This window comes from Cnephaeus nilssonii (assembly GCF_951640355.1).
Source record: "Cnephaeus nilssonii genome assembly, chromosome: 3".
Taxonomy (NCBI): domain Eukaryota; kingdom Metazoa; phylum Chordata; class Mammalia; order Chiroptera; family Vespertilionidae; genus Cnephaeus; species Cnephaeus nilssonii.
The window spans coordinates 30,854,345-30,873,975 of NC_137074.1; the positions used below are offsets into that span (position 1 = coordinate 30,854,345).

Genomic DNA, 19,631 nt, shown 5'->3' on the forward strand with positions numbered 1-19,631 from the left:
GGCTGCACAAGGCACGGAGAGAGGACTTTCTTGCTAGTAAAAACGAAATGAAGTTTATGAAAAGAAAGTTGTCACAAGCCGTGCCTTGGTCTCTGACGCAATGGTGTCTCACACAATGGTGTCTGACGCTTTCACTGGTTGAGATTTTATCACTCGAATGTTAAATGCCAATGGAGTCACAAGAGTGCAGATTTTATAACTGTCCTTTCAATGAAATGATGTTGCTTGGGTTTTATATTTTATGTTGTACTTAATACAATAGCTATTTTTTTTTAAGTTGTAAGGAAATATCTGAAAACATTCAGGTCAAAATAGACCCTGGTGATAAAATGCTCTTAAACACAATGAATGGCTCACTAATAAAATAGTTTCCACAATCAAACTTGTAGGAATACAGGAAGAACACAGCAAGAGTTTTGAGTTATACTAATATATAAAAACCCTGGGTCCATCACGACCAGAGGCTCGACCAACTGGAAATCAGTCCTGCAGTCAGTGCTGGGTTGCCATGGCGACCCAGCACTGACTGCTGAGGGGGCTGTGAATCAGGCCCGGAGAGAGGCCTGAAGAGAGAAGCAGAGTTTGATCTGTAGCCTGTGTGGCAGCTGTTGATCAGCCTCTTTCTTTCTCTCTAGGCTGGGCCAGCAGCCATGCCTCCATTTCTCTCCAGGCCTCCACCAGGGCTGCTGATCAGCCCTGCCTTTCTGATCAGGCCCTGTTGATAGGCCCAGAGACACTGACTGGCATAGAAACCGACCAATCAGAACCAAATTGGCAGGCAAAGAGGGCAGTTGGGGGTGAGATTAAGCCGGCAGGGGAGGGCAGTGAGGGGTGATCAGGCCAGCAGGGGAGTGCCGTTGGGGGCAAGATCAGGCCAGCTGGGGAGGGCAGTTGGGGGCAACCAGGTCGGCAGGGGAGGGTAGTTGAGGGCAAGTTCAGGCTGGCAAGGGAAGACCGTTGGGGGCAAGATCAGGCTGGCAGGGGAGGGCCGTTGGGGGCAAACAGGCCAGCAGGAGAGGGCAGTTGGGGGCGAGATCAGGTCAGCAGGGGAGGGCAGTTGGGGGCGAAATCAGGATGGCGGGGGGGGGGGGTAGTGAGAGGTGATCAGGCAGGCAGAGGCAGGTTGGGGGCGAGATCAGGCCTTCAGGGGAGGGCAGTTAGGGGCGATCAGGCAGGCAGGCAGGTGAGTGGCTAGAAGCCAGTGGTCCCAGATTGTGAGAGGGATGTCCGAATGCCGGTTTAGGCCCGATCCCTGCCTAAACCGGCAGTCGGGGGAGGGATAGGGCCTAAACCAGCAGTTGGACATCCCCAAGGGGTCCCCGATTGGAGAGGGTACAGGCTGGGCTGAGGGAAACTCCCCCCTCTCCATGCACGAATTTCATGCACCGGGCCACTAGTCATATTATAATAATGCTAGCCGAGGTTTATTGAGCACTTACTTTGTATCAGACATTGTATTAAGCTCTATATGTATACTAAGTCACATAATCATCAAGAAACCTATGAGGCAGGCACTATTTTTATTTTCATTCTACAAATGAGAAAATTGGGGCCCCAGAAGGTGAAGTAACTTGGTCCCACAGCTAGTTCAGTGGAGCCAGGGTTTGAACCCAGACACCCCGGCTTTCCTTCTTGACCCCAGTGCTCTCCTTAGTGATTATGGTGGCCCTTGTACTTGACACTCTGTCATCTATTACAGACCTTTTCTTTTTGTGCACTTGACTTCTTTGGGGTCTCCTTCAGGCCAGTCTTCCCTAGAAGTAGAAGACATGGTGATTTGCCCTGACCCTCGCATTGGGGATAGCTACAGGAAAGCTCAGTACCTATCATTTATGACACATATCTTAGAGTGCTGAGTGGGAAATTTTTGTGCTTGATGAAATCTTTCACATCTTTAAATCTCATGATTGGTGATAGAGAGATATAATAAGATAAGCACTTTGTTTCAAAGGGAGTTAAAGCTGTTTAATATAAATGTAGCCTAAGGGGACTTCTCTACATGATAAAAAGATGCAGATAATGGGTCCTGTTTGAATTCCTGGAGAGGAGGTGGTTTAATGTTGATGATGATAGCTTACTTGTAGAGCACCCTGGGCCAGGCAGTGTTCTCTGTAGAGTGCAGATATTAACTTATTTACAGTGAGCCCAGAACAGTCAGCCCAGCCTTTAATGTGTCAAAAATGGGATACGTGAGCCCTTTAGGAGTTTTCAGGAAGTGGTAACCAGGAATGGTTAGTGGGAGGGTGGGTCACGGTGAGATGGGCCCTTGGAGTCTGCTTCTTCCTAGCTGTGTGAAGTGTGCAACTTATCCTCTCGCATGCCCATTCCTCATGCCTGTTATGTGTCAACAGTTATGCCTACCATCAAGGGGTTTTAGGAGAATTATTTAATGAGCTATTTTACGAGATAATACATAAATGTAAATGCCTGCACACAAGTACACGACACAGCTGGATAAATGTGAGTCGCTGGTGTTATCACTATTATTATGGCCATGGCCGCTCTGATGATTTTGGGCTAGAGAAAGTATCATTTTCTTTCTACTGCTAACTATGGCTTACTGAATGCTTTGGGTCTGCTCCTTGGGGCAATTCCCAGCTCATCAGTTAGAATTCAGCGGAGGGACTGCACAGGGAGCCCGCTTGGGTCCTGCCTTCCCTGCTTTCCGGTGGGAAGGGGTTAAGGAGGGATGGAGCGTAGCGGAGACCCGAGGACAGAGATGAGAGAGGCAACAAGAGGAGAAGTAATTCCCGGCAAAACAGAGCACCTGCGCCTGACGCGCGAGCCCTCCGCGCGCTCCGCAGGTCTCGGACTTGGATAGAATTAATTTACTTTCCAACACTGACTGCAGGACGCCCCCGGGGCCGGGCTGTGTGCTTGTCCAACTCCCTACCCCGCTCCCCTCCACACCCCACACCAGACCCCGGCCGGCGATTGGCCGGCCCGACCCAGGGCCGTCACCGATTGGCGCTCCCGGCCCGGGCTGCGGGGTTTAAAGAGGGGGGCGGGGGCGCGCTGCCCAGCCGCACTCTCCAGTCCGCGTTGCGCGCGGGTCGCTGTCCCAGCCGTGCGCTCCCTCGTCGCGCCGCCGTCGGAGCTGGGCTCGCAGCCTCTCTCGCGGCCTGACACCGCCTCCAGCGTCCCGCAGCTGGCCGTCGAGGGCCAGCGGCTCGCGAGCGCGGGAGAGGGAGGACCAGGGTGGGCGCCCGTCCAGCCCGGGGCGCGGGCACAGCTAGTGAGGGGCGAGGCGCGGGGACGCCGCCGGGGTGGCTACGATGGTGGCCACGTGCCTGCAGGTTGTGGGCTTCGTCACGAGCTTCGTGGGTTGGATCGGGATCATCGTCACCACGTCCACCAATGACTGGGTGGTGACTTGCGGCTACACCATCCCGACGTGCCGCAAGCTGGATGAGCTGGGCTCCAAGGGGCTGTGGGCTGACTGCGTCATGGCCACGGGGCTGTACCACTGCAAGCCCCTGGTGGACATCCTCATCCTGCCGGGTAAGGACCCCCCCGCCCCCCCCCCCCCCGCCTTGCCAGTGGCTGGCCCCAAACCCCCATCCTCTGGGCAGCCTGGGAGGGGGCCCGCTTCTAGACAAAACATTTGGAGGGCTTAAAGCCTCTTGGGCCTATGTTGACACCTTGAGTCCCACCTTGCTGTAGTGGAATTAGGCAGCGGCGAACCTAACCTCTGAGCCTCAGCTCTCTCAGCTGGAATCTGGGGAGATGGGGTGGCCACTGGCCCAGTCACCCTGGGAAGTTAAAGACCTGAGACGGAGACGCGTAGTGGAAACTCAGCCCATGTTAATTATCGTCTCCTCGCCCGCCCCCCACGCTCCCGCTGTCGCCTGAGCAGAAGGACTTCATTTCCCGGCCAGGCCTCCTCCCCGGGTGCCCTGCTTTCCCGTTAGATTCTACCCGCAGAGGCGAGATGGAGAGAGAGAGACGCCACCATTCCAGCGAGTTTCCCTGTCCTCGTGGGACGGGCGACGCGCTCTGGCAAGTGAGGGCCCACGAGCTTCGCTCGGTCGGTTCCCGCAGGCCCCGGAGCCCGTCTTCCCTCCCCCACCCGCGCCCCCGCCGTGGGGGCGTCCGCTGCTCGGCTCAGCCTCCCGCCTCCGCACCGCGCCCGCGCGCTCCCGGCGCGTAGGTCAGAGCCGCTGTGCTCCCTCCCGGGAAAAGCCCACCGCCCAGGGTCGCCCCCTCCCGGCCAGCTTGCAGCCTGGTTGGCAAAGTCTGGGCAACGGTTCCAATTCGGATTTAAACCTGGAGCCAGCTGGGTGATTAGCGAGGTCGCGAGGTCGCGGGCAGAACCTTCTGGGTTCTGCTCTGAATCTCTGCCCTGCCCGGCGGGTGCATCGGCCCTGGCAATGCATGAACAGGATTGTCTCATGTCCCGCAGGCTCGTGCTCCTGTAAAGGCATAAGGCATATCCCGATTTCCTTAACAAGCCAAGTAACTCGGCCCACGGCCCCAGTCTGGGAGCCGGTGCGTGTGTGCGTGTGTGTGTTTCCTCGTGGCTGAGCCTTTCTGATGACCCTTGAAGCCTCCCTTAATTAGTCCTTGTCCTGGGAATCAACCGCCGCCCCCACTTCCTCCTTGCTGCTCTGGTTTTGGCCCTTACCCCATCCCGGCACATTTTGACTTGATTTTTGCTCCTGTTCCTAAGTCCCTGTCTCCTGCTGCATTTGGAATTCCTGAAGATATAAGCGACCCCCTACTTCCTTTGCATCCCCTCCTGGAACCAGCATTGCTCCGGCACACAGCAGGCGTGCACCATGCAAGCCAGCCCTCCATTCACTATCCGTTTCTCCATTTTGGGACCCAGGTGTGGACCCAGCTTCACTTATTGCTGGTGTAGGCAGACCGTGGTCATATTCTGATCCTGTGCTGGATCCCGTGCTCACAGTCTGGGTCAGGGGTCCACAAACTTTTTAAACAGGGGGCCAGTTCACTGTCCCTCAGACGTTGGAGGGCCGGACTACAGTTTAAAAAAAAAAACTATGAACAAATTCCTATGCACACTGCACATATCTTATTTTGAAGTAAAAAAACAAAACGGCAAAAACACCCGCATGTGGCCCGCGGGCAGTAGTTTGAGGACGCCTGGTGGGTGATTTGACTAACCTCTGAGAATCCCAGTTGTCTTCTTTTAAAAATGAAAATCAAACCAACCCCCGATCTTTCAGGGTTGCTTTGGGGATTAAACGAGATGAGAAATGTGAAACTCTTCTGATATAGTAGATACTCTATAAAAGGTAGCTATAGTTTTTTGTTAAAAGCTGGGCAAGGTATTTGTAGGAACCTTTGAAGCATAAAATTATTCCCTGCTTCCTTTCCCTGAAATTAAGTTTACTAAGCAGTCAGTGCCGAGTGGTTTATTTTCAAAGAACATAGACCCTCTGACAGAGGGGAGTACATTTTAGGGAGGGCTTAATCCTTCCTGCTTTCCCTGTCCCTTGTACTTTGGGTGGGGACAGGGACAGAGCTCAGTCTCCATCTTTGATTTCCAGACATGGCCTTGACACCTAGCACGTGGACAGCCTGCGTCATGAATTTGAGAACCTCATTTTCTAGCTGACCATGTGTCAGCCCTGGCTCTCCTGGGGGGGGGCGGAGGAGGGGGAGGGGGTATAGGGCTGCGGTCAGGGGTCCTGCCTCAGACTTCCTGTGGGTCCTCTCTGCGGATGTTCAAGTCAATAGCTATTTGGTTGATTAGTTACCTTTGATTCATAAGAAGCTGGAATGGACAATGGTCCGAAGCGTGCCCTTGTGGAGTCTGAATTCTGGCAGGGCGTATCCTGCTTAGAGACAGTGTTGCAGTTGCGTTTTGGGGCACAGGGCAGGCTGGCCAGATTTGGTCTGAGGGTCCGGGCAAGTGAGGCAGAAATTGGGGCTCGTTTTTTTACTTTGTCATTAACTCTGCCTCTCTGAGGCCAGGCCACTAGCTCCAGTTGGCTCTGAGCCAAAAAGAGAGAGTAATAAATACAACCTTTTTAAATTTTTTATTTTTATTTTTAAGGAGGGAGAGTGTCTTAATGAGAAACAATGTATTTAAGTTTGTCAGCTTCTTCCAGTATCTTGTCAGACTTATTTTACATAAATATTGCACAGATTGTAATCTGTTTCTTAATAAAGTTGTTGCCTGGCATTTTATATGACAGTATAAAGCCCTGGTAGTTTTGCTCCTCTCTTATTATTCAACTCAGTTATCCTTTCATTTATAACTGTATGTTTACATCGTCTATTGTGGGCACTGTGTTAACTCCAGGTGTCTGCCCTCTAGGAATCCTTGGGGCTGGAGGGATGCCTTTAAAGTGGTGATAATGGAGTAAAAACACCAATTAATCATAGCTAACCTTTTTATCGTACTTAGCATGTGCTAGGCACTGTTCTAAGCACTGCATGAATTAACTAACTTAATCTTAGTTGAATTCTTTTAGAGAAATGTAGGTACTATTATTATTTTCACTCTATAATTGAGGACACAGCAGTTCAGTAACTTGCCCAAGGTCATACAGGTTGAGTGTACCAACAAGAAACTGGAACCAATAGCCCATCCCTTACAGAAGGCTTTTTGGAAGCTCTGAGTTTTATTCTGAATCGTTCACAAGGTGATATAATAATTGGACTCTTGGCCCCTTCATCCTGGAAGCTTGGACAAGTGGCCTAAACCTGGGATCCCCATTCAGTCTCTCCAGCCCTCAACCTCCCTTTTTTTTTTTGTCATCGAATCACTTTAAAAGTTGAACATGTGACATGGTCATGGACAACATTTAACTCCTTCTAAGTCCTGGAATGGGCAAGAGGGAGGAAGGCAAGTGGTACCGACTTCCCAAGAGGCAGGATTCAGGATCCAAGGGTTCCCTTGGTCTAACCCGCCCTGTCTGCTCTCTTGCTTGTAGGCTACGTGCAGGCCTGCCGAGCCCTGATGATTGCAGCCTCAGTCCTGGGCCTGCCGGCCATTCTCCTGCTGCTGACAGTTCTCCCCTGCATCCGCATGGGCCATGAGCCTGGCGTGGCCAAGTACCGGCGGGCCCAGCTGGCTGGGGTTCTGCTCATTCTGCTGGGTAAGACAGCTTTCTATACGGCACCCAACTCCGAGGAAACATGATGAATGTCAGATCTTCCTGTTGCTTCATCCAGTTGGAGGTGCATGAAAGCAAGCCAAAGGAATCCTCTGTGGAATAGAACCCCCTCAATGTGTATTTCTTTATGTTTCATGGGGATAAGTCCTATCTGTGGTGGGGATAGGAGGGGGGAGGCAGAGGTCACTGAACATGAACACAAGTTAACAAACAAAAGGCAAAGAAGGATTTTGAGGGTAGGAAATACCTAAGGAAGAGACCAGAAGGGCAGAAAAGGGTTACACAGTGGCTCTTCAGTCAGACTTCACCAGGGAATTCCTTTTTGAAAATACCTGTGCCCAGGTCCCATGGCAGGTTCGTTGAGTCAGAATTTCTGGGTATAAAGCCAGACAAAGATATTTTATGAAATCCTAACTACCTGTAAGGTGACTCTTACCGGTAGTTAGGATTGAGAACTTCAGTTAATGTATAAAGAAAGAATAGAGAAAGAGGAGGGCGATAGAAAAGTAAGATGTTGCCCTAGCTGGTTTGGCTCAGTGAATAGAGTGTCGACTTGTGGACTGCAGGGTCCGGGATTCAATTCCGGTCAAGGGCATATGCCCGGGTTGCAGGCTCGATCCCCAATGGGGGTGTGCACGAGGCGGCCAAACAATGATTCTCTCTCATCATTGATGTTTCTATCTTTCTCTCCCTTTTCCTTCCTCTCTGAAATCATTAAAAATATGTTTAAAAGAAAAGAAAAGTAAGATGTCGAGAGGGGTAGATCACTAGGTGATAATTCAATCTTTTACTCATCGAGCACCCGCTGAGTGCCAGGCACCACTGTAGACAGTGGGGCTTATTGGAAACAATGTCAGTCTCTGCTTTGAGAGTACCCAGACATCTTGACAGAGTGTGGCATGTGCTCATCTTAAAGAGCTGCACACACTGTGCACACATATTGGAAGACACCTAAGCCAGACCAGAGGAAGCCAGCAGCGATGGGTTTTGAGAGTTGGAGAGAAGGTGGTCATGGATTGGAGGGAGGGACAATCCTCGCCCAGGAAATAGCATGTGCTTGTTCAGTTTTGCTGATTGCTCCCCCACACAGAGGGCTTGATTTAAGCACCTAGGGAAGGTCTTTCTAGCTCCATCCTCTTCAGTGATTTCATTTCTCTGTATTTTCCTTGAATGCTAATTTCATTAACACATTCTAAATCCTAATAGAAGACATGAATTTTAAGAACTCTTGTTGTAAAGTGGCCTGATACATCATTGAGAAGAAAGAAACTGGTGTGCTTATGGGTTAGATATACGGTCAAGGTCTCCTTGGACAAGGAATGCCTGTCCCCAAACTGGTATCAGACTCTGTGCCTGAGGGGAACGGGTGAGAGAACAGGGTTCTGTCTGGGTCATTGCCACTTAGTGACGGTCACCCACAGTGACACCAGTGAGATGAGGGGACATGAGAGGTAGCGGCACCTCTACAAGATGGCAAAGGGATGGAGGTTTTCAGGGGCTTGTGAAGCCACGGAGAATTCCGAGGAGGGGGTTGTGTGTGTGTGTGTGTGTGTGTGTGTGTGTGTGTGTGAACAGGAGTGAAAAGACCAGAATAGCACTGTGATTTCCAGAGAAGAATCTGGGCATGGACATTTTGGTTGCAGCCACAAAGAATGTGTGTGGGAGTGACACATCAAGCATACAATCAGCACCAAGTGCTTTGTCTAACTCACAGGGGTACTTTTAAAAAATATGTTTTTATTGATTTAGAGAGAGAGGAAGGGAGAGGGAGAGAGAGAGAGAGAGAGAGAGAGAGAGAGAGAGAGAGAGAGAGAGAGACATCGATCAGCTGCTGAAACCCTGGGCATCTGGGCATGTGCCCTGACCATGAATCCAACCGGTGACCTCTCAGTGCATAGGACTGCGCTCAACTGACCATCACACTGGCCAGGGCCACAGGGATACTTTTTGACAGTCAGATCTTTGTATCTGGATTCCCTTTCCGACAGGTAGACCTCAGAAAGCTGTACAAGTAAATTGGTTAGTAGAACCCAGAAGAAACCCTTCTCATCCTAGACATTTGCCTGTGTCTGTGACTTTCCTCATTCTCACAGAAGTCTGGAAGGCTCTCTCCTGGGCTCTGAGGATGCAGAGCCAAAGCTGGGTCCATTGTGTTAGGGGTTCATTTTAGAAATCCTGGCCTTCCATGTAAGTGTCGCAGAATATCCACAATTAAGAGGATACATTAAAAAACCCCACACAACCAAACTCAAACCCTGTGGAAAATACAGACAGAAAAGCAAGGCACACACAGACACCTTGGACAGGATGTGGCACCTTGGTATTTTATAAAATCCCTAAAAACAACTGAATTGTCCAGTTGAATAAGAAGGGTTATTTGAAAAAACAACAACCCGTTGTTTGAAACTTTCTTTACCTTTTACAAATGGGGTGGGGGGTGTATTCAGAATCGTAGAAGGGAAAGCGAAGTGAGGCTGAGCAGTGATGTGAGTTCCTCAGTCTGTTTGCTGCCGGTGGAGGAGGTGTTGAGAGATCTGAACCCCAGGGGGGCTGCCCCTCTCTGGCCCCTCACTGTTAGGGCTGGAGGGCGGGTACCACCGCTCCTGGCCCTCTTGCAGCCTTGCATTTCCAGGGTTACCTGCTTCCTCTTTGATTGCCCCGGCCGGATTTATTTCTCAGGGGTGTCCACCAGCCTTTGGGTTGGCTGTTGTTTGGACTGGAAGGAGCTAGCTCTGGAAATGTAAAGCTCATTGTCTCAAGTGTGGCACCTGCTGGTCTCCTCTAGGTTTTCTCTCCACGGAGCCCGAGTGCCTGGTTTTCCCTGTCGGCAGAGGGTGGGAGGAGCGAGAGAGAGTGAAGGCTCCCTTTGTGCTGCTCTGGATTGGCTTCTGTCGCTCTCCCTGGCCGGGAGAAGCCCGTGCTGGGCTCACGCTGGGTTCTGAGGGTCACCCATGGCACTCCAGCTGAGATGTGGTCGCTGAGCAAAGGGGGCCAGGTGGAACTGGAAACCGTGTCAAAGTTAATCTTGGTATGGGAATTGTAAACACTGTTAATTAGAATCCGCTTTTTATGACCCTGAGGATCTTTAGTTATTTTTCCAAAAGCTTAAAACATCTTGTCTGTTGTCCAACAGCTCTATCTTCTGAGCAGAGTAAGTTCAATGATGTGAGGATTTGGTTCCTGCTGTGGGGGGAAGGAACGGGAGCCTGGTGCTGCTGGCTTCCTAAACCCGAAGTGCAGCTCAGGGAGCTACAGGCTCCTCAGAGCAGAATGCAGCTGAGGCGGATCGAATGTGGGTTTTTCACAAGCCCCTGCTGAATGAAGCAGGAGACATCTATCTGCGCTTTATCTTATCATTTGGAGTCAGACCAACTATCCTGAATCTCGGATTTACCACTCTCCAGCTATGCGAACTGGGGCAGTTACTTAGTGTTTCTAAACCTTTATATAAAACGAGCACGGCAATGCCTTCTTCTGAAGTTGGTAATACATAAGTTCTTTTTTTTTTTTTTAAAGTGAATTTATTGGGGTTACATAGGGCCATAAAACCATATGGGTTTCAAGTGAAAACTACACTTACAAAACATCATCTGCACAGTGCATCGTGTACCCATCGCCCAAAGCAAAGTCTCTTTTCTTCCCCATTTGTCTCCCCTTTGCCCACCTCCACCTCTCCCCCACCCCCTTGCCCTCTGGCTGTCACCACACTGTTGTCTGTGCCTATGGTTTATAAGGTTGTTTTTTGCTTAATTTCTTCACCTTTTTTCATCCAGCCCCCCAAATCTCCTCCCCTCTGACAGCTGTGAGTCTGTTTCATGTATCCAGGCTTCTGTTTCTATGTTGTTCGTCACTTTATTTTGTTCATTACATTCCACATATAAGTGAGAGCATATGGTATTTGTCTTTCTCTGACTGGCTTATTTCACTTAGCATAATAATTTCCAGGTCCAGAGTGTAGAGATCAATAGCTGGAGTTTTTTGCTTATCTATAATAATAAAAGCATAATATGCTAATTAGACCAGACGTCTTTCTGGACGACCTTCTGGATGAAGCTGGGACTGCGAGGGAAGCCCAGGTCCCGGGTGCTAGAGGGAAGCCAGTGCCAGCAGCCAGAAGAAGGAAAGCCTACTCTTGCATGAATTTCGTGCATTGGGCCTCTAGTCCCATTATAAAAAGCCACATTAAGCTACCCAGGTGAAAACACTCAGGCTCAGTTCTGATTCAGTCTAATGGTCATCTCACTATAAGTTAGAAAGTACTTGATTTGGGTCTTTCTTGGGGAGATGGGGTAGGAATGGAAAGAAAGGAAATGTATTTTCCTTTTTAATGGAATCCTTTAATCTTCTCTTCTTTTTAAAAATATGGTCCCAGGAATCCTATTTGTATTGGAAAAAAGTTGTTTTAACTCAGAACTTACAGGTTAATAATGAAGTTGTAGTAAAATAAATGGTGTGTGCAAATGTGGGACAGATTGAGCTTGTCATGCACGCAGAATCAGAAGTCTTATGGGAATGGGAATTCTTGGGTGTTGCCCTTAATTGTGGGGTCTTAAGAGAATTGTTAGAAAAATCTTCCTCCAAACTCATTAGTTTTATACAGACAAATCCCTAATTTAAATCAAATTTCATATGGATAATGACAGGATGTGGCATCTTAGTATGGTTGTGGCTTAAAATGATCTTATCAGTAAAATTGGAGGAATTGACTGCTTTGTGAGGTCTCTGGTGTCTCTAAATTCTGTGATTAAAATGAACAAGTAACCATGAGACTGACTTTTAAAAAAGGTTATAGGAAAAAAAAGATAATGATGTGTGGAATAGAAATAAAGGGGGAAAAGTGCTGAAAGCAGGCCAGGAAAATAATGTACTCATATATTCCATTGACTTGATGACTGTTGTAAAAATTAGATAGTCATAAAAGTCTACCTAAGGGGAATATGCCTTTTGGCAGCTATGTTTTCTTAAGTCAAAACTTAGAGAATGATAAATGAAAAAGAGAGAAAACTTTTTTCTAGATTCAAGTTATAAGGAAACAACTAATAAATATGAATCTAACCAACAGCTCATTAGAATCTCTTGTTGCCTTGAGTTAACTGGCCTCTTTGTGAAAAGCTGATGCTGATTGCTACTTAGACTGTATGTAATAATACTACCGATTGTAGAAGATGATGTTCAATACATTGTAAAATGTTAAATGGAGGGGGATTCAAATAAGTTTTTATTATGGAAAATTTCAAACATACACAGAGTAGAGAGAATAGTCTAATAAACCCCCATGCACCCAAACTTATTCTAAAAATTGATCAAGTCATGGACAACTGGCTCCAGCCTTGCATTTCCCCTTTTCTTCCAGTCCCCAGATTTTTTTTGGAAGCAAATCCCAGCTATAATATCAAGGAAGATTTTTTTCCCAGTATTACTAATGTAAGTCAGATTAATTTAAGTGATTTTAATGAAAATATTGCTTTCTGTTAGAAATGATGCTTTCAACCCTTCCAGTGCTTCAGATGGAAAGTGACAAACCCTGAGAACAGAGGTGCTCGTGGCTGGAGGAAGAAATACCAGTCTGGTGTTCTTCTGTCTTTCTGCACCTGTCTGTCTGTCGATGTCTGTCTGTGGTGTGGCTTTCTCTTTGTTGTTACCTCCAAACATACCTGTACCAATTTTATTTTATTTCATCACACTTATTTGTCATCTAATTCCTAAAGGGACTAAAAACTACACTTACACTTCATTGCTCTAAAATTATTTCATTATATTACTCCAAATATTTTCTGTGTTTGGCTACATCAAGATCATTGCTAACCTTTAATAAGGGTGTATTCTATTAATTAAAAAACACCTTTGTATCACATTATTTGAAACTTATCAAGAGAGGCAAACAATTTTATTCAATGAAGAGCAAGGAATTTTACTTGTAGAGGACCAAGTCCAGGTGAATCTATACACAGTGAAGCTTTTTTTCTCCCTTCTCTCCTTTTGTTTTTGAAGCTAAGAATATCCCCAATTTCCACCTTGTACTCTCCCCACAAAAGGCAGATTCTCCCCCCCCCCCCCCCCCGGGTACAGTTAACTATTGCATTTGCTGAAGGTAGAAAAGAAAACAAATTGAAAAATCAGTATTAAAACTCCCTTGTCCTGTTTTTAGAGACTTAATTTAAAAACACATTCTGTTGACATAAGAGAAAAGCAATGAAAATTCCTTTTATGTTTCTTCAATTTTCTTTACCTTATAAGTAACTGTGACTTCTAAAGAAAAACATTTACAGAGTTTTTCTTAAGTAACAAGAGGACCTTACAATCTCCCTCCCTCTCTCTCTCTCTCTCTCTCTCTCTCTCTCAGGTCTTACATGTCTTTAAGAAAGTTAAAAATTATTGCCAGTTCTATTGGTTCACATCTTTTAGTTGAGTAATAACTTGGATTTTTAACTTTATTAAATAAAATAGATCCCCTTTTCCCTTCAAACCACTGCTGAAATTGACTAAATTCTCCTTTTTTAGTTTGTAAACATTCTTCACTGTGAGTTCAATTGAAGGTCACTGTTTCCAGTGAACCTCTCATTTCCTTTCATGTTGTGTGGCGGTCTGTCATCTTTTAGTGGTTTTGATGTGGTTCATCTTTGAGAGCCACAGGAATTCCACCCAGAGTTCATTTATCTGCTAGGAAGTAAAGAACCTGCTGATGTGCATTTGCCTTGTTTTGCCTGGGTTATAAAAGAAGGCCATCTTTAATGAGGTAAGTCATGAGTAAGGCATAATGATTTTGGAAGTCAGTTTTGGTGTGAACAAAGTGGAAAGTAGACTTGGAAATGAGACCACCTCTCATTCATCTGTCTGTCTGTCCATTTATTCACTCATTCACTCACCCAGTCCTATAGGTTCATTATTTAAATGTTTAGATATTTTCCTGATTTTTCCTCTTTCTAATGAATTATATTGTACTCCAAAAAAATCTAACAAAATCCTCAAAATCAAGATTGATGATTACTTTTGGAATATTTATTGAGCCTGATTCTTTCCCTGTATGAAGATAACCTTGTTTATTTAGTTTGCTTAGGAAAAGGGGAAGAATTAAATAAAATGAGAGGTAATTTCTAATCTTATTCTACAAAATCTAAACAAAATCTGAAAGTTAGGTTAGGTTTACATGAAATGTGGGGAATGCTTGTGTGTGTGTGTGTGTGTGTGTGTGTGTGTGTGTGTTATGTTTAAATATAAAGAATAAAAAAATATAAAACTTAATAAGCATAGGCCGATGTTTGGAAGCCAGTTAACTGTTATAGGCGATATTGGTTTGATTGAACCAAATCCGTTATTTGGGAATCATATCATTTTGTCCTATGGAATTCAGCTTCACACTCCCCGCCACTTTCCCCTCTAATCCGCTCGGGTGTGTGGAAGCCCCTATTTTGCTGTCTTTGCCCATAGCAGGTGAAGTCTCACTTGGGGGTCTAGGGGTTTGTAGCTGGATTGTGTATTGATACAAAGACTCGAGCAGTTCTCTCTGGCCAAAACACTCTAGAAGAAGATTCTGTCCCTTGCTCGAAGGCTTTTTATCTGTGCCTCCCTGAGAGTATGGCCATGACAATAGCCAAGCAGTTCTCAAGAGTGCCCCATTTGGAATCTGTGGCCAGAAAAAGAGAAAGAAGAGACTTTCCCCTGGATCTCAAGTGTTAAAAGCCCTGGGCTGGAAAGGGAAGATTTGATTAACACTGGTCTTCTTGAGAACTTTCTAGTCACAGAAAGAAAATATATCTCATGGTACCTTATACAAAAATATTACAAAAGCTGGCATGATTGGCCTCCCTCTTTAGGAAAAAGGCATCCATTAGGATATGGATAGATTTTAGCTTTTCAGGTAGTCTATATAAACTTAAATATGTGACTAGTTCACAATTAATGGAGTGAATTTAGGCTGTTATCCAATTTGAGCTATTCAAACCCAAATTTACTTTTCCCTCTGACTTCTTCTTGGGATCTATACTTTTTAAGGATTGGAATCACATCTATTTAGGTGTATCTAAATCCAGCTTATGTGGGTATAGACTTAATCTGTTTTCAACAAAAACCTATCTTATAAGCTACACAAAAGGAAATGTGATAGTTTAAAAGGTCTTTGAGAATGGGTAAAGCTTTTCTTTAGTTTAGAACTAATATATGGTGCTGTTAGATTTGAGTGCTGTGTTAAATAAAAATTATATTTCTTCTCTGTGGGTATAGAGGGAAGTTAGAAAATCACTCAGTATGAGTAGAAATCAGAAGAAGCTTGCTGAGTTGAAAGTGACAAGGGTACCCCAGGTAGCAAACATTGAAATGCCTTTCTAGAATTTATTGAAGGCTTTATGGCTAACTATTGGAAACCTCATTATTGTTATTATTATTTATCATTATTATTTTGATCTGTCAACCTTAATATGCCATTCTAACTTAAAGCTTTAACTAAAATTTCTGTCCTGCTTATAGTTGTGAAAAATTAGATGTTAACAAAGGAAGTTATGGAGTTACTTTGTCTAGACTGTGTTGTTCAGTATAGTAGCCACTAGCCACATGTGGTCATTTAAATTTAAATGAATTAAAATTCAGAATTTGCTTTTTCAGTCTCATAAGCTTCATGAGAAATGGTCAATAGCCCAGGTAGCTCGTTTCTAACCTATTTGACAGTGCTGGCCTAGAGGTTTAAAAGAGTTTCAAGTCTTTTTAGGCTCCTGCCTGCCCTTGTTTTGCTACTTTGTTTAGGAGGAGGGGAAAAACTAAATGAGATAAAGGTGATTTCTTAACTTATTCTTTAAAATCTAAACCAAATCTGAAAGTTAGATTGGTTGGTGCAAGACCATACATTTCTACCATTGTGATCCATGACAGCAAATATTATTACCATAAAATCCTTGGATGGGTAAATTCTTTTGCTCCAAGAACTGTTGATTTGTGTGCCGAGATTTTTGTGATTGTGAACAACATAACACAAATGCAAACTCTTAGCTGAGACTCCACGGATGTCTAGCAATAATTCACCACAGTAAGATAATTTTCTTAGCTTTTTTTTAGGTCTTTGTAATGTGGATTGACTAAATTGAAAAAAAAAATAGAGTGGGAAATTGAATTGGGCATTATCTTTGATTCTCATTTCTGGAGAGCTCAGGTCGTCCAGTCATTCCACTGATATACACTGAGCACAACTATGTGCTTCATACGGACTGAGCTAAACACTGACTTTACAAAGATAAGACATGTTCCCTGCTGTCAAGGAACTCAGTACTTGGAATGGAAAATAGACATGTAAAGAGATAATTATAACCCAATTAGTTAAGTGCAATAATATAATTATAACTATAGATATATACAGTCAAGATATGTAAACAAATATAAATACATATTTTTGGACTTAAGTGATTTATTACTAGGTTTTTACATTGGAGTTCCTTGTCTCTCACCTGTTGAAAAAGTAAGGACCTAGCAGTTTGACACCAGCTTTTGGTCAACTTATTCTACAGATGCAAACCTTTAGGTTCAGATTGCAGGGGGCGGGGGGAGAAGAGCTGTGTGTATGGAGTTTTCTGGAGTTGGTTGGAAGCCAGAGGCATGTGTGTGTGGAGTGAAGTGTATTCTGCCCACTGCGCTTGGTGTGTGATGGGTATGCCCACTCACAGCCTTCTCCATGTCTCCCCAGCTCTCTGCGCCATTGTTGCGACCATCTGGTTCCCTGTGTGCGCCCACCAAGAGACCACCATCGTGAGCTTCGGCTACTCCCTGTACGCGGGCTGGATCGGTGCCATTCTCTGCCTTGTGGGTGGCTCTGTCATCCTCTGCTGCTCTGGAGATGCGCAGGCCTTTGGTGAAAACCGTTTCTACTACTCTTCGGGCTCCAGCTCCCCCACTCACGCCAAGAGTGCCCACGTATAAGAGAGCTGCCGGCACGCCCACGGAGGTGCTGTAGATGCTGGGCCCAGGGCCCTAGGTTTGCTCACCACAGATGGGAGAAGCCCATTCCTCTGTCAGGCTCCGAAGCCAAAGGTCTAGAAAAGCATCCTGTCTGGCATTTTGTAGTCTTAACACCCCCCTCCCATTTTGTTGCCTTACAAAATAAATCTTTAGCTCAGATAATGCCCACATGGTTTTCTCATGGTTTTGCCCACTGTTAGCTCTTGGGCATTCTTTTGTTGCCCATGAAAATTACACCTCTATGTATTTTCTCTCTCTCTCTTTAAATTTCAAATATCTTGCAAACATTGCTGAGTTGGGTATGGGGGAGAGAAATAAAAGACATTTTTCAAACTGTTGTTACAGATGACACTGGGAGCCTCATAAAGATGCCTCTCTGTTCCCTGCCTCCTCTTCAGCTCCGAGGTCACTTAGTCATAAGCTAGAAAAAGATAGAATTGGGGACATGGGGTGGGGGAGGGAAGGGAGTCGTGGAACTTTCCCTCCGTGGGAAAGTTTCCCTTTTGTAAGTTGAGGGCAAAGGGTGGGATTTTTTTTTTTTTTTTTTAGTTTGTGATTTTACATTTATCTGTACATATTTTTTCAAGATTGATCATTTTTATAACCACGGTTTTCCTGAAATTCTCAATTCAGTATGAAGGAAATGAACCAAATAGACTTTCATTATATGATAAATAACAGCACACGTAAGTATAACTCTAACTGGCATTCCACAAAACGTTTTTGATTTCTAGTTTGTCTGATGTACTTTTTAATTCTACACATGCATAAACTTCAACTTAACACATTTTAAAAGCTATTTTCCCCTGTCTCTGTTTTCATTCTGTTAGCCATCTTGAAGTGATTACTGTTTAACATAAATTGTACTGTCGAATTTGGCTTTACGGGTGTAAACACTGACGGCGAATCAGTATCTGAGACCCCAGACTCTCCAAACACTCATGGTGCATTTTGTTCTTCAAGTGAAATCTGTGCAATAAAATAACAGACTGTCTGCGAAACTGGCCTTTAGTATTCTGTTGTATCCAGAGGTATCGCATATTGATTGTAAACAACTAGTGGGAGAAGCCCATTCCTCTGTCAGGCTCCGAAGCCAAAGGTCTAGAAAAGCATCCTGTCTGGCATTTTGTGGGCTTAACAGCCTGCTCCCATGTTGTTGCCTTAAAAATTTGACTTCATTAGTTTCTAGTACTTTATAGGGAACCTGATCAGTGATGCAAGAACAAGTCATTCTGCACTGCCTTCAATAATTAACAAGTTATATTCTACTCACTGTATCATGGTGGTAATGTGTGGTCAGGAAAGTGTAACCTAGATACGCTCGTTTCTTAGGTGAGTGGAGTGAAATTAGTGGCATCTTTCAGTCACATATGAATGGGCAGCAATCAGAAACCAAGTGTCAAGCATTACACAGTTAAACTTTTTACATCTACTTTGAACCCTTAGGAAAGGAATTGGGTAGGTATAAACAAGTATAAAAATTTTTTTATTGGACCTTTAGGTAATAATACTTAAGTGCATTTTGTTCATAGATGTTTGGAAATTTTGGACAAAGACAGACACATGGAGTTGATTTTTGTTTGTTTTCTATTCCAGAAACTCTGTCAAGCTATGATTCTGCTCCAAAAACACAGAGTATAACCTATTTTGGCAGTATTTTTCCAACAGTACTAATTTCATTAACTGATAGTCTGATAATTGGCAAACGTTTCCTCTTTGGAAATATCCGCTTGGGCTCGTCATTATTGTAGATATTTGTGTACATTAGGAGATTATAACCTGGTGGAAACTATTTCTCAATCACTTAATGCAGAAACGATAATCTTCATGTTGCTCAAAGTATTTGCTCGTTATGATATCATTTTTGTAAGGACACAAGTCATGTGATTATATAGAGGACCCTCCCTACCTCAAAAACTCCTCAGGTGACAATGATTGTGACCATGAATGGAGCAAAGGTGTTGGGGAAGGGGGTGGGCATGTAAAGCTTTGGCCCCATACGCCCTCTCCTTATAACCACCGGCTGGAATCAGAGTGTCGAGTCTCTTTCCTCTCCTCTTACAGATGGATGTGCCCACTCAACCACCTCCTTCCCTGAGGCTGCTGCTTGCTTTCTCATGGGAGGGGGGGTGCTACATGAGCCCCACTTTTCCCTGTAGCAGAAGAGACACCCCAGATCTCTCCTAGCTGACCAAACTAGGGAATTCCATTTTGTAGGTCATAACTCCAGTGTGGGAAAGAGAAATATCTATCTGTTCAGTAGAAATATATGTAATATATATGCCATATATGTAATTTAAAATTTTCTAGGGCCAATCTTAAGAAAACTAAAAAGAAACAAGTGACATTAATTTTAATGTATTGCATATAATCCAAATACAGCCAAAATAGTATATTCATATGTAAACAATTATTAGTGGGCTATTTTACACCCTTCTTTTTGTATGAAGCCTTTAGATTCTTGTGTATATCTGACCCTGACAGCACATCTCAATTGGACTGGCCACTCCTTAAGTGCTGAGTGGCCACCTGGGGATGGTGGCTATTGGATCGGACAGCACAGTATAGAACAACAGGTCTGCCTCAGTAACCACGAAGAGGGAT

At 45.0% G+C, this 19,631-nt stretch overlaps 1 protein-coding gene across 1 annotated transcript; it reads left to right on the top strand.

The window, feature by feature from the left end:
* The first annotated feature begins 3,032 nt into the window (after positions 1 to 3,032).
* Positions 3,033 to 18,028, top strand: CLDN11 (claudin 11). The gene is made up of 3 exons (XM_079763409.1): positions 3,033 to 3,501; positions 6,906 to 7,070; positions 16,756 to 18,028. Exons 1-3 carry the CDS (start codon positions 3,276 to 3,278, stop codon positions 16,986 to 16,988), a joined length of 624 nt encoding a protein of 207 aa, XP_079619535.1. The 5' UTR covers positions 3,033 to 3,275; the 3' UTR covers positions 16,989 to 18,028.
* Positions 18,029 to 19,631: the final 1,603 nt, after the last annotated feature.